General features: G+C 34.6%; 1 protein-coding gene across 1 annotated transcript in view; it reads right to left on the bottom strand.

The window, feature by feature from the left end:
* LOC149804935 (UBX domain-containing protein 1-like) overlaps window positions 1-16,198 on the bottom strand; it is a 28,900-nt gene extending 12,702 nt beyond the window's left edge. The window contains exons 1-7 of the mRNA XM_089945975.1: window positions 16,043-16,198; window positions 15,510-15,640; window positions 13,298-13,430; window positions 10,781-10,912; window positions 7,553-7,672; window positions 2,915-2,986; window positions 275-326 (exon numbers count right to left, since the gene is read on the bottom strand). Of these exons, the coding sequence (XP_089802101.1) occupies window positions 275-326; window positions 2,915-2,986; window positions 7,553-7,672; window positions 10,781-10,912; window positions 13,298-13,430; window positions 15,510-15,640; window positions 16,043-16,095 (693 nt within the window). The 5' untranslated portion in view covers window positions 16,096-16,198. The remainder of the gene's footprint in view (window positions 1-274; window positions 327-2,914; window positions 2,987-7,552; window positions 7,673-10,780; window positions 10,913-13,297; window positions 13,431-15,509; window positions 15,641-16,042) is intronic.
* Window positions 16,199-16,414: the final 216 nt, after the last annotated feature.

Here is a 16,414-nt window from a genome sequence, read left to right as displayed (position 1 = left end):
AGTTCGAAAAAAAACAAGTCATTGGGACCTGATTTGAAAAGGTTATTTAAGAATACATGATGCATCATAAAGATACCAAGTATATGATATAAATGAACCTTTACAATTTAATAGCTATTACTAACAATATTTAAGGTTTGACAGCGTTTTCAAAGCTTTTTGTATTTAATATCACAAACCAAACCTTCCAGAAAAGATAAATAGGAAAGAAAGATATAAAATGTATATTGTAATCTCTATCATTTGTATGAAATTTCAAGTAAGTTGTACTGACCTTTGCAGCTCTTTCTCTCCGATCTTTTTCAATTTCTTCTTTCACTTTCTGCCTACAAAGCACATGAATTTCTTAATGAAAAATTTCTATGGGTCACTGCAAACACATAGTACAGTAAAACCTGTCATGAGCGACCTCTGCAATAAGCGACCACCTGTCACTTCCGACCACAATCGTAATGCATGGATCAATTTTACTATATAAACGCTCTGTTATGAATGACCACCTGCTGCATGCGACCAGCGACCGCGATTTCTTGGCAAAATATGCATTTTGACACTGCTACGAACGACCGCATCGCCCCCCAAAAAACAGATTGACACCACTGACCTTAACTTAATCCTTTGTAAACACTTGAGCTCGGGATAAATGTATTATGCAAACAAAGTGCACATTAAATAACACTATAGTTGAACAACCATATATCGAGATAAACACCTCTAACCATCATTTAATCCTTTGTAACAAAGACTGCATAAATAGTAAAGATTGCTCTAATAAAGTATTTAAAAAGAATTTGTCTTGCTACAGTACCAGTTTTGTGAAATTTACAACTTCAGCGTACGGTGTCATTTGTAAACTGCAGTAAACCAGACTAAAGTACATGTCACTAACCGCCATTGTAGTGCCGAAGTCATGTGAATAGCCAGTAAGAGTAACATCAAAGGGGGTAATGATGGATATATGCAGTCAATTTAGAGGTTTGTATTTTTTCTTTATCTTTATGAAAACTCACAAAACACTGGTAGTCCTTATGTCCCAGTGAGAAATCGTTTGAAAGTGCTTCAGTGTAGGTTTGAGTACATCGTTTGTCTTTCCAGTTAATCCATAATGCCTGGAGGGTAAATGAGCTCATTATCTTTAATACTAGTAAGTGAGAAGCATTTCCGGATTTTTTTAAAATTATTTTTTATTTCTTTTGTTAGTGTTTCACCAAGCCACCATCTGTTTACCTGGCTGCAGATGGTCACAACCTTTGTTTATCGTGCTATAACGCTGTTGATTTAAACTTCGTCTCAGAATAAATGTATTGTTTCTTGATAAGTTAATTATGTCTTTTGGTTTCATTCATTGGTACATAATATATATTTATTCCACATTTCCCCAAAACCTGATCAAAACCGATAGTCTTTATAACGTCAACACTAATAACAATGGCAGAACCGCCGCTTAAAAAAAGAAAAATTTTAACACTGGAAGAAAGGATTAATGTCATTGAAAGAAATGAAAAAGGGGAGACTGCTCGCAAAATAGCAGTCAGCTTAAGCGTCGGTAAAACGCAAGTTCAAAATGTAATCAGAGACAAGAAGTCCATTAGAAACGAATGGCAGAAAGGTGCACAAGCACAGAGGAAATGTGCCACGGCACGAGGGACAGTTTACGGAGATCTGAACGAGCGAGTATGGGAGTGGTTTTGTGTTGCAAAGAGTAAAAACATACCAGTAAGTGGAAAGTTGATTCCGGAAAAGGCAATAATTGAGATACATGTTCAGACCAAACAGCTGAGTAAAACATGTCAACAAAGATTTATAATGGATTTCTTAAAAAACAAGTGAATAAGTGTATAGAATAAGATATATACATCATATCAAACTGTTCATTTTTTGTACATATTAATGTGATGTTGAAATATAAATTTTATTTTCGTTGTTTGATAGATGTATATCTTTATTATATAAAGATATTTTAAGAGGAATGCATGCAATATTTAACAAGATTTATGAATAAAGGATATGATACATGTACAGAGAGTATGGGTATTATTTATTTTTCAACAATGCTAACTACTGACCCTGAAAACCAGTCCATTTTCACACACCTCTTATGAGAGACCAACTGTCTTGAGAGACCGCTTTTGGTTGGCAGAAGGGGCGGTCTCTCATAACAGGTTTTACTGTACCTTAATGTTCACACACTGTTCAGCTGATGACAAAAACAGTCAAGCTCCTTTAATAACCACAAATAGTTCTCAGTTATTATTTGGTGGATAAAATAATGCTTGATAAAGGGAACTTTACTATATATAGTCCATTTCACAATTTAAACCTTAGATTTTGCAATTAAATTTACTGACCAATATATAAAAGACTGATAGAAATACTAATTATGATGACTGATTGTGGGTTTATATCTTTTAATTGAAAATATATACAAGTATATATTGTTTGTTTTACAGATAATTTTTAAGCAAAAGTAGATTCACATCATGATACTCTGTTAAATTTCTATTCACTTTTTTCTTCAGCATCTAACATTTAAACAACTGAACATAATGAATAGAAGGGTGCATGTGTGCTAAAACAATAAAAGCCTGTTCCATATTCTTGAGGTAATGGCATGCATCAATGGTTTTCAGCCATTTTTTCAAGGGACTGCTCCAGGTAAAAAGTTGATTTTTTTTCATATACAAATGAAATGCATCAAATTACTGAGGAATATTTTTGATCAATGATTTTCATATCTAAGGACTAATAAATCTAATAGATTAATGGCAGTATAATACCATAAGCAAAATGGATATGAAATTACTAAATGAATACAATAATCAGACAGCAAGTTATTTTACATTTCCATCTATCTAAAAAAACAATTTTGTTATGAAAACAGGTCAAATTGTGCAAGTGTGCAAAGCAAGTTTACCTTGCTAGCTTCTCCTCCATTTTTTCTCTTCTCTTCTGTTCAGCTAGTTTCTTTATCTCCTCTTCCTCCATTCTGAAAATAATGTGTCAGTAAAAATTAACAGCTTTGTGGTTGGAATCTATATATTCTTTATCACAGCCATAAGAGTTGCATAAAAAATGTGACACTTTATCATTTAAAGTATACAATGAATGAACAGTTTCTTGCTGCTTTCACATAAAGCCATATAGCAAGTCATAATGGTAGATGTAAAAATCAATCATGTTTTTATCTTAGCATATTTTTATTAGCGCTACAATGAATACCTGATATTACTATTTGAAGACTTGTATCTTGTATTCGATTCTCATTTGAATATTTTGTGTGATATCATCTTGAAATATTTAACAGTCACTGCCAACTTGGACCAAAGTGGAGGCCACAAAGGCAGAATTTCAAACAAATGTTTTAGAAAAACATAATTAAGACCAATCTCATATGTTTACAGACTGTTCTTGTCTTCCAGGTAGCAGAATTACTAAGCTACATTTCCCTTCAATGATTAAAACAGAGTGGCTGATATCTCAGAAAACAATTAGAAAAATTTTCCTTGACTGAAATATGGACAGATTCATTCTCATGAAATTGGCTATTCTTGTAACAGCATGAATAGTGACAGCCAATGGGAGAACTATTTGAGGGCTATTGTCAAAACTATTTTCCTGCACTGGAGAAACATATAGCCAGTCTAAGCTTGGCATCACATTAATACAACATTTCAATTTAAATAAGTAATTGTCTACTCAAATTAGATATCATCATAAAATGTTAAGACCAGCATGTGCATGGTCAACTGTTTTGAAAACATGTCTATTTACAGCATATTTGTTGGAAATTCTAAAGGCTGATAAAATATACACAAGTACATACTCAAGTCTGAGCACTGGGTACGATCTAGTCAACGTTTAAGAGTAAGAGCTACCTTCAAAATTTAAAGGTGTGTTTAACTTTTAATCTTGATTTTTTAGAACTGGTTTGAACAATGTAGTAAGGGCATAAGTCTAAGTCACTTACTCTGTTCCCTAAGTGGTATATTTATTGGCTTTTGACATGGCTGAACTCATATAAGTTTGAGCCATTAGGCAAAGCCTTAATGATGCTGCTATCTTATAAGACAAGCTTTCAGATAAAGCTAGTTTTGGCATGCAGGTCAGACAAGTTGCATGCCCTTTCAATGGACCCATATTATGTCCAACTCAGATCAATAGTTCTGTGGTCTTAATTATGTATCTGGAATTCATAGCTAAAAACCAGTTTCTATCACTGGCAACCAGAAAGTGGTAGTCAGTTCTGCCTCCTCTCAATATATATATTTGAACGATGTCTTCTAGTCACTATCAACATGGTGGTCCTAAACAATGAAATGATGCAGTTTGTCTTTATAAATATCCATGGACTAAGGTTTATATTCAGGCCAAAGGACGAGTGCAACATTGGTAATCTGCACCTTGGAACTTGTGCAGTGAGCTAGATGGATAGAGACATGAATGTACATGTCAAATTAAATCAAGATTTGCTGCAAATTCATCCCACTTGATATAAACTGATATTGATCATGACATTTTCCATCTCAAACTTTGGGGCTGATAGGTATCCACAATGACCACTGGTCTGAATTTGTCATCAATGAAAACTTTTGAATAAAACACAGGATAGTTCAGTTTGTAAATTTGTTCTAATGCCCACTTTGAGTGCAAAGAACTGATCACCTCCATTAACATTTCTGTCTTCGCTGGATTGGCTGTGATGTCAGAGATGGGGGAACACAAAAGGGGAGGGGGACTGGTTAATGAAATCTGAAGCCCCTGTGATGAAACCACTTGGATTACACATTCATTCTGAGGAAATAGGTTGATCTGAGTTTGTTGAATAGAGGAGCATGGCACCAATAAGAAGTGTTACTTGGTGGGTTGGGGTGGTAAGCAATGGCAGTTGTTGGAAGGTTTGGGGAAGGAGAAACTTGGTTTCCATTTCCCTTTTAAATTGCCTCTAACACCGAGGCATCTGTTGTTGTCTTAAAATGGCTTGTGGCCAAGCCTGCTATTGTTCAGAGAGATGTCGCTGCTCATCTTCATGCTCCAATCATCTTTTGTCATGGAAAAGAATGCTGACAATGACAATGTGGTTCATGAAGTCAGGAGAGCTGGAGAAGCAACTCGTGCACTGCCTGCTTCTGCACATCTTCTATACATCCCCAGAACAAAAGGCAAATAGAATAATGCCAAAGAGTAATGAGGCTTCTATGATATGAACAAATAAAAGCATCTCATTTTATTAAATCAAGATCAGAAGAAGCCATAAAGGCATGCCCATAGAACAATGCACTGTGTCATTTATTTCTTCACCTATGTTGGCTGTCGATTCTCCCAGTTTGTTTCCGAAATTTTGGCCAGGTAAAAATTCAGCAACAATGCTAAGTCTAGCATTCAGTATGTCACCATCATATTCCACACCAACATAAAAGTCACAACGAATACCCAGAGATCAACCTAATACATCTGTGAAGTGAACATGTTTACTGCTGCAATGTTCTTTTATCAACTTTGGAACATTGGCATCATACGTGTCAGAGTGTGGATGAGATCCAAGCATACTGAAAAAGATATTGGTAATAGATTTGCAGAGATAAAAGCCTTTGAATTATCCAGGTTCAGGATTCTCATCAAAAGACTTTTGATCATGCTAATTTTGGCTGACTGCAAGAGAAGCTGCAAGGCATGGGTGTTTATCCTCATCCTTGACACTGAACATACAGTCCTGGCTCACAGAAGGAATAAAGAGCAAGAGGGAGTAATCCTGGCTCACAGATGGAATAAAGAGCAAGAGGGAGTAGTCCTGGCTCACAGAAGGAATAAAGAGCAAGAGGAATTAAAATCCTTAGAATGAGTCAGGTGGTATATCAAGGTTTTCTTCACATTAAATGTGCAGGTTATCCTAGTTAAGAACTGTTTCAATGTCCGCAAGCTATTCCTAGTGGAATGAAAGAAGTTGTGCCATTGTCTCTAGGTGTAGCACAGTACTTCGTGACCAGATACATCAATAAAGCAAGACCTACCATCTGTATTATAATCAGGCAACTGATAATTTATATTTTGCTGGGCAAGAAGGCTATTGGGATTGCAGGAAGGCAAGATGGACGGTTGAACTGGACAGTCAGCAGGTAGGCTGGCTGGATGCAAAACTGGATGGACTAATGATACCCATAAGGTATAAAATGGCATGGTTGGTCAGTACATAGAACAGATTATAAATAAAACTGATCAATGATCCATTTCGAGTATGCATGGACTGGAAGGTGTGAACCAGAAAAAGGGCTGTTAATAAATGTTGACTAAATCAGCTTCATATCACAGGCAATCTGACTTAGAGGCTTTAAGGCCATGCTTAGTCATGCCAAAATTCAGGAGAATAATCTACTGACAAATCCAAAACTGTATTTGAGGGCATGAGGAGCAAGGAGGCAATAACTTCAGCAACTGTGTCAGCATTTCCTGAACCAACCTAAAATGCAATTCTAGCAATACTTGAGACTGGTACAGCATGGACTGTATCTAGCTGTCTGGACAAGATGGCATTTGTTGGCATCATCCAAATAATCTTAGGAGGTATAGGTGACTTTTGAGTATCCCCAACTATGCTCACAAAAGATATTTTTGGATGGAGGCTTAAGATATTGATGACTTCAACTTTTCCTTCCTATCTCCTGTCTTCAAATTTTGTGCAAAACTGAGGACTATGTTGCATGGGCAACATGGTGCACAACTTACAAGGTCAGATAAACAAAGTTTACATGATTCAAATGAGAACGAAATTTACAAAATCAGTTACCAGATCATTGCAGAAACCTTAATTCACAATGTTTAACCACACATATTGATACATGAGTAGCTTTAAAGATGATCTTGCAGGAATCTTTGAGGTGACATGGGATAATGTTTATAGTACTGCAGTGAAAGCTTAAAATGGTAAACAATTGGTTGATGTTTAACTGCCTAGTGGCAGTAAGGGGAGACAATGAGTAAGAGTTTCTTCCCTTTGTTCTTCATTTGTACAGCTGGGCCAAAACAAATTCATCTTTCTTGGAAGTCTGGAATTGTGAGTAATGAATTTTTTTTTCTCATTATTATGCTAATTTTATCAAGGAATGTATTTGATGGAGAAACAAGTGCCTCTGCTATATCTACCAATATTACATACCTTGGTATCAAAATTCTGACAAGTTATGAGACCAACCAAAACATACAACCATGTGTAAAATTCTTTCGATTGAAAAGCAATGTTATATATTGAGTTTCCTTGCTAAATCTGAAAATATTTTATGCTAGTGAAAGTTTCGTCATTTTTAGCACATAAATACTGGAAGATTTCTGGATACTTTGACTCTAGGCATATGCAAACTATATACTGTGAAGTTATGTTTCTCCACACTCTACTGATTTAAAATGTTTTCATATTCAAATACAATCTCAGCAAATAGATTTCCTCTACTTTTCGTTACAAGGATTCATTAGTTTATATTTCTCAATTACAAAAGAATGGGTATAAGAGTGCCTGGATTAAACAGGTTTTTTGTAGATGGATATATTATGACATTATTACTTTTGCTTGACCATAGTAACATCCTTTCCAAATGTGCGCCTCTGCTTTTCTCGAGCAATCTGTTCCTTTCTTTCTTGCTCCTCTTTTTCCAATCTTTTCTGTTTTAGTTTTTCTTGAAGCCTAACAAAACAAACATAAGTACAGAGAAATGTTATCATGTATATATTTCATTTATAGAAGAAACTTTATTATTTTATAAAAAGAGAAAACACCAGCAACAATAAAAATAATAAAAATTACGTGGATATGAAAGTTTTAAACGAATAGTACATGTATTTTTATATTATAATAAAAATATGATTGAGAATACCAATGAATTGGAGAGCTGAAACGATAACAATTGACATGATATCAGATGAAGGAACAAAACTTGAGATATTCAATGTTCTTGTTTGCTATCATTAACATATTGATCTATATGTGTGTGAGATTTGGATTTGGATTTTTAACATAGCTTTAAAAAAAAAATCAGTCATATCTAGTGCTGGGGCAACATAACGCAGACATGTAGCATCATGTATCACCCAGTCATATTATCCAGACACCAGGCTGACCAGTCCTAACACTAACCTCTTAATGCATAGCGCCAAGCAAGGCAGCTGCTAGTAACATTTTTATAAGTCTCTGGTATGACTTGGCCAGGGTTTATATCCACAATCTCCCACATCTGAGGCAGATGCTCTAACCACTTAGGCCACTGGAACAGTTGGGACATAATTTGGAAATGTGCACAATGGTCGCAGAAGTTTTATCCATCTACTTAATCATGTGAAGATATGTGGTGCAAATGACATTTATTAATTCACAGGAAGGGGTGAAGACCAACTACTGTACTGTAGCCTGATAGATATATATCAGCAAGTTTACTGATTCTGTTCAATGAAGATGAAGATACAAGGATATCTTGCACAGACTCTTACAATTTTTGAAAAATGTGTTTTACAAATTTCCACATACCATTAATTCCTTGTATGCTTCTCTGACCCAACCAGGAAGCCACACTGGCTCCATGGTAAGTGCAACAGGCTTATCACAAAAAGGGTGCAGTTTAGAATCCTACCATTGGATCAGCCTAGGTCAGATACCATATCATGTCAATCGGCAGGGCACATTACGCTAACTGCCTTGCACTAAATAACATACACACGTTGTTGTGCCATAAAATACCAAACTAAACCTGATCTAAACATTTTTTAACTTATAATTAGTACCAATTTAAACAGAATATCATTATACTGGATATCTGGAAGCTGCAATAACATTTGTAAATAAATCACAAAATGTTTTTCTTCTTCTCCTAATACAATGAAAGGTTAATATTTCAACATATTCATTACTTTACGAACACATGTAATGCCCTCTCAACCATGTCAGTGCAGACCAAGATCAACCTCCATGTCAAACACTGCCAGATCAGGGTCTATGCTGATGATTTTACCTTACACGTAGAATAAAAGGCCTAGATACTGAACAGCCAGCACAAAATACAATGACAGAAGTATCAAGGCAGTTTACAGCAAGGTGTCAGATATAAAGCTATCAATGGGTACCTGGGTACTTGGGTACCCGCCTGTTCATAATTACCCCGGTAATAAAATTAGCCATATGATATCTCTTTAGTTCATGTAAAAAAAAAGAAAATGTTTCCAAGTAAAGATCCAAGATTACATCAGGCGATGACAGGAGTGAGCGAGACACAGAATAACAGGTACAGTCTGACTATTCAAGGTTCACATGTGACTACTGGCTGCTGCACATTTATCTATCATAGACCTCCAGCTATTGTTCTTATATTTTGGACTTGTGCAACCATTGGGCTATATACGTAGAATAATTTCTGTATTTTCCATTTATAGTAACTGTACATGAACGCTTCCAAGAAACAGATGGGTTTCTTAAATTTAAAACCATATTATAGTTTGATAATCAATTTGGTAGCTGATCAGTCTATATTAAAAAACACATGGCACCAAATATTAAGTGAAACAGGCTTTATTGATTGATTCATAGATCTTTTATGACTGATAAATGTTAGAGGGGAGGAATTTTGTTAAACTGAAGAACATGTTGCATCAGCAAAAGAACAAATCAATAGCACTTTAAAAAATATTAAACAGGAATTCAACAGTGATGTAATACAACATTCAGAACTTGTGAACTTGACTTTAAGACCATTCAGCAAAACTAGGACATGTAGACAAGTTAAAGTAAATGTTGCATATAAATAATTTTTCATTTTGTTTTGTGTATGTATTCTCTTACTAATCCACAAGTATTTAGCCAATCTGTGACAAGAATTTAGCTAACCGCAGATCCAGGTATGTGGCAAAATAAATGTACATTTTTCATATGGTTTTCAGTAATTATGGCGTGTAATATAGAGATTACTTTTTCTTTGCTCAGAATACACTTTTTGCCACCTATACTAATTACACTTATTGACAGCATCAACTGTTATAATTCAGTAAGCTCAGAATTAAAAGGTTACGATATAGTTTATTCTGCTGTCACCCTAAACTTTGCTTTTAATGGCAAGACACAAAAATTTATTAAAAATATTTTCTTGTTTTTCTATTTGTAAATTTCATATTCTGATCTTTATTTTTTACTATATTTATGTTTAACAGATTTCTGATATCTTTGCCTGTTATTTTGAAAGTCTTCATGCTAACATTTATTATGAAGGGTCTATCTTCAGACAGTTTCCTGCATTTTTTTTATTCTTATATTTGGAACTTAAATGGTTATATATACCCAAGACATATACTTACTTTTCTATAGTTACTAATTAATGACAATTTTCAACTTCCAATATCACCATCATAATAAATTACAAGCATGTAAAATGCTTTGGAATTTTGGCATTGGTCATTATGTGCCATCCAATCACAACGACTGGTCATAGCATTTGAAGAAATCTGAGCAACTCTGACAAGAAAATTAACTGAGGAACACAACTTCTACTTCTACAGAGAAAAAAAATGCTCAACTCAGAACAAGTTTCTGCCTCTAATTTTGCTTTATGCAATACTTTGCGGAACAATAAAATGCACCAAAGTACCTGGTTCTCTTGTCTTAATGTTGCAATCACTGACTAAATATTTAAGTCAGCTTAGATATGAAGTTAATACAATTCAGAAACTAATAAATAACCACATGACACGGCATGATGAGACTAATTGTGTTTGTAAATTATTACAAGGTCCAGAAAATGAGTTGTCTCCTTACTTCTGTACTTGTGTTCGCTTTTCTTCCTCCGTAAGGGGCTTGATATCTTCAGTGGACTCTGAAAAGCTTGTGTGATTTGTTTTGGCTGCATGGAACTGTACCTCATCTTCATTTCTAAACCTCTTCCCACATCTGATTATGTAAAAGAATATACAAAATATCATATTTTATTCAAAATTACACAAACATTCAAAGTTTGGTCGAGGAACATTCTCTAGAACAAAAGTTCTGAAACACCAATTTTTCTTTGATCTCAAATGACCATCTTAAAGCAAAATTAATAAGCCTCTTATACACCTTAAGTGCAAGCCCTCCACTTTGTTCAAGGTATGTGGTCTACAGCTAACAGCATTATGCCAAAAACACTTTCCTTATTTCAGTCACTGTAACTTTGGCTGGTGAACTTTTGATCCAATATCAAAGCTTTTTTCTTATCATATGTGCGAGTCATCCACAAATACTAAAGGTACACAGTCAAAAACTTACATTTTCTGCACAGAAGCCATTTTTCTCCTTTTAACCAGTGACCTTTGACCTTGTGACCAACAATATCAACAGGCTTTTTTCTTGCCCCAAGTGCGCGACATATACAAAGTTTGGTCCAGGTCTGTGCAGCTGAGCAAATATATTTGTGTGGAAATGATTCATCTTCTTTTAGTCACAGATGTTTAGTCAGTGACCTAGAGCTTTGACTTTTTAGACCCAAATAAACAGACTTTTTCTTATTAAAAGTGCAAGCCATTCATGACCAGGTATGTCATGTAGAACTATTGTCTTTGAGTCAGAGTGACTTGAGCTTTAACATTTTGGTCACAAAAATGATAGAGTTCTTTCTCATCTAAAGTATAAGATTTCTACATTGATTAGCAACTTTGAATGGTGGACAGTTCTAACTAACATAACTGATAACATGAATGGTCATTATAATGTAAAGAAAGCCACTCATAAAACAGGATCCTATCGTGCAACCAATGATCTACAATGGAGAACCAAATGAAAAGGTGGGGGCAAGAGGTAAAACTTTTTTAATGATGTAATACTACCTGTTCATAATCCATAGCAGGCTCCTTTCCAGATGTAAAATACTCTGACCATATTATAAGAATTCATCCTCTCATAGAGTGAACCAGAAGGTTCTAAAGCATGACATCACCCCTGGTCCACCCTGCAGGCACACTGTCCGTCATTTTTTTTTATACGATGCAGCCTAATCTAGTGGGACATAATTGTGGGGTGGGAGGAGGGTTTCTGGCAATAATAACAGGTAAGTATTGCATCATTAAAATTAGTTTAACACCCCCACAAAGAAACTACATCTGAATATTAGTAATACATGACTAATGCTCTTACATACCTGAATTTGTTAGTTTGGTGGGAGGCTGATGATCCCACAAATGGTGAAAGAAAAACAAACACAAAGAACTCTCACCTTCATTGCAGAATACAAGACTACTGCTGGACCTAAGGAAAATATGCCTTAGCTTTGGTGAGGTAAAATGAGGAGAATGCAGTGTGAGACTTCCAAAATGCTGCTTTCATCACATCCTCCAGAGCAGCCTGAACAAGATAGGCAAGTGGGGGGCAGGGTGAACACACAATATAAAGGGACAAAGTGGTTTGCAACTTGTTTTTCAGAGTCATAAAAATAGCACAATTCATAATAAAGGAATATGAGCTATGAAAATTTGTTAATTGTAATGAAGAATAAAATGAATCAAATTAAGACCCAATATTTTAACTCAATACCTACCCTTGATAGAAATAATTTTCAACAAAACTAGTATGCTAACACCCCTGTCGGGTATGATAATATAATGAAAGGTAGTACATTATGTGTACTAGAACAAACTGTAAATAGCCCTCTAGACAGCTCAATCTGAACAGAAAAACTTCTTGCAGCCGTCAATGTCTGACTGAGAAAAAAATGAAGGATAGTGCACATGGGCAAGGTATCTTTAGGGTGGACCAGGAGCGACATAGCATTTTAGAACTGCATGATTCACTCCATGGGAGGATGAATTCTCATCATACAGACTGAATATTTTCTGTCTGGAAAAGACCTGGCTATACACTAGCAACAGGTATGAATTTCTGATGTTAAAACTTGTGTCCAGTCATCTATTTTCCAATTCCTAATGATTTATATCAAGAACTTCAAAAATATGGACACTTAAAAATCTCAAACAAAATTAATAATTTTAAAAATTTTAACAAATAAGAAAATCTAACATTCAGCAAAAAAATATTAAACAATAACCAAAAATATAAATACCTATGGCATTCAATGAAAATGTAACAACTATTCCACTGCACAGCAAAAGAACAGCCAAAATGCACCACAATACATTGGTGACCTCATACTCTGTTGGTTTATGTACATTTTGAAGCAAGTCGCACTTATTTCTCAAATTTCACTTTGCCATTTTGAAGTTAGATTAAAACCATGATCTCTAATCTAATAATATCAGTCACATAATATGATAACAAAACGTTTGGTATGTTAAACTTTGATCTTACTCATCACACATGAGGGACAAGGCTTGCTGAGGGGGTTGAGCAGAATTATCTCCTCCTCCTGTTGACTGTTCCTCTGTTTTAACATTGTCATGGACCTGTTGTGATCCACTCTCTGTTGAAACAGATGACTGTTCTGCAAAAAAGACAATATAGCAAGTAGTTTTTCTTACATACATAAAATTAATCCTTTTGCTAAAAGTGGTCATCTTTCTCTCCTCTCTATTAGACATTCCTTGTTAGAACAGGACAAAGTTATGTCAATAAACTTGTTGTTGCTCGTTGATTTTAAAGTGTTGTTACCATATTACTACCATTCTAAGTAAATTTATGCTAAGTGCCTTTCCCAAGGCTGCCTTAGTTAGACATTCCTCCTGTATAAGCATAACAATGACAAGGAATATAATATAACATAGTATAATAAATATAATATGATGTGTTATAATATAACAGATTAACACAAATTGTAAGCTCTATTCTGCATCATAATTTGCAAACATCATGTTTCCCATAAGTAAATGAAATACTACTTTATAAAAATCCAAGTGAAATGTTGAAAATGTGAATAAAAGAAACAGAACGTAACCCCAGTTAGCATAGGTAAGGAATGTCCAGCTTCCTCCAGGGCACAGACCAGAGAAGCGATTTTTAAAGCCATGAGCAATGATGTAAATAAGCAGATAAAACCAGGTCACTGGTTGTAGTTTGCACAAACTCTGCATAGATGCTGAAGATAGCAGAAACATTTGACAACATGGCAGCACCTTTAACAATAAAAATGCCTTATGCTTTTCAGAGTGAGTTGAATGCATGCTGCCTGCATTAACAGATGGAAGAACAGTAGAAAATCACAAAGGCCTGTATAAAAGGAACTCTTTTCAGGACATTTATATTAACAGATACCAAGTACCATTTGCAGTGCCATTTGAAATCAACTACAATTATACAATCTGTTGTTTTTATGTGTACTTCCATATCTGCCATTTTGATTCTCTAGCCACACAAACCGGCACCTAACAACATCGTTCATCCCACATAATTATGAGGGCAATTATTATGTGTGCAAGGATATAATATAACATTACATTCTGTAGTGCATATCAACTGCACAAGACCAAATGAGTGACTTTTCTCCTTTTTTTCTTCAAGCAAAACATTGAAATTTCAACCATCTTTGTTATTCTTTCATAAACAAATAGATCCATCAACAAACAGACGTATAAACAAATGGATACACAAGCAAGTAGAAACATGTAATGATTTTCAACTTACGTGGGCTGAAATCAATCATTTGATTATAGTTCAAATTTAAAAAAAAAAATTGTTAATATATATTTTTCATATTTTTAAAAGCATTTCAAGAATAATCGGTTTTGACAGTCAGTACAAAGTCATGCTCTATTAGGTAAATGTTTTGTTTTAATACACTGAATATGACATTTCTTTGAATGGTTATAGCTTACCTTCAATATTATCCATAATATAGTCCATAATCTCCTCCACAAATAAAATATTTGACCCTGCTTATTAAAACTGGTCTGTAAGCTGTCTTTGGCACATGCATGTGTTTGTGAAAAGCATTTGTACATAAAAGTTCTGGCATAATACAAATGCTTTGAAATTTTATTTCCGTAACTGTTATTGTATCCCAAAGATCATTGTCCGGAAATACTCTTTCAAGGTGACAAGCTTAGGGACATCGCACAAAATATTTTTTTAAAAGACAATATTTTCTGATTGTATAAAAAATAAATGCATTTATATTTGATAGCAATATGCTCGATTATAGCTCAACTTCACTCTTCTGTTTTTCGATATAGGCCAGGTAACTTAGTTTTTTTGTGTGCTATAACAGCACATAATTTAAAGTATAATCTATGTATCATTTCAATTAATTAAATATCCTAATCGACATTTAAATCAGATTATTATCTTGAATATACGTGGTGACTCGTATTGATAAAAGTTTGTTAGGGACTCAAAATGGCAGCGCAAGATACGCACTAATTGTATTGTGGGTATTTGTGTACACAATCGTGACATTTGTGAAAACAACCCATACCTAGGTTTACTTCCATGAAATATAAAGCATGAATTACCTGAAGAAAAGCCTATTTTCACATACTAAGCACTGTTAACCTAATAAAAGCAAGTGTTATCCCCACAAGTTGAATTTGAAAGGAAGTAAATTGTCCTTCCATTATAATCCACTCACCATCTTGTCCAAGTGTATGTCCTTGTGGTGCTTCAAATGGATCGTCAATATCGGGATCGTCATCATGTGCAAATAACCAGTCCATTGCAACCTGTACACTTTTATAACCAGTCTTGTGCAAAGCCTTTTCACTACAGGGAAGAAAGAGACAGAGAAAAAGAAGGGGATTGTTCAAGAAAGTTCGATCAATATGCAGTGAACACCTATGTGTTAAAATTCACGAGAAGTTTTATTTGAGATTCATGCCACTTGCTATAGGATGGAACATATTTAAAATAACTACATTACAGCTGAAATAACAACAAAAAAGAACTATCTGCCAATGAGACTCATCTGAAAGGAAGCAAAGATGGTGACTTTTGTTCATAACGTTATTACATACTGCTTACTATCGATAAGAAAATAATACAAACGTTATCTACCGTGAAATCTCATGCCCTCGAAATTAAGTAACAAAGCAAATTGATTCATTTACTTTCGATTTCTTACTTTTTTCTGTAGCTTTACTATCATTTTTTAGTTTAAATACTTACGCCCTATTTTTGGGGAACCCCATCTCTGTTAAAATGTTTAGATCGCTGGACATTATGATAGTACTTTACGAAATCATTAAAAGTCAAACTCTCTTTCGTATGAGCGTTCGCACGATAATAGTGCAAATAGTACGAATGAGGGTTCCACTAAACAACGCATGGACGCGCAAAGATGGGAAAAGAAAACACAAAGACAGGCAAAGAAACGAAAAGACAAGGTAAAGACACGCAAAAACAAGGAGAAAACGACACATAGATTTTTTAAACTGACAGTAGTTGAAGATACTGAATGTTCATTTGAATTTTTTAAAAAATAAAAACGTTTCTATTGTCCATGTGTTGTGGGTTTTTAAATTTAAAAAAAAAATGTTT

The sequence above is a fragment of the Sinohyriopsis cumingii genome, chromosome 2, assembly GCF_028554795.1.
Source record: "Sinohyriopsis cumingii isolate HCF-2022 chromosome 2, ASM2855479v2, whole genome shotgun sequence".
In the NCBI taxonomy this organism is placed as follows: domain Eukaryota; kingdom Metazoa; phylum Mollusca; class Bivalvia; order Unionida; family Unionidae; genus Sinohyriopsis; species Sinohyriopsis cumingii.
Note: the sequence above shows the minus strand (reverse complement) of the source record. Positions and strands in the feature narration are given on the sequence as shown.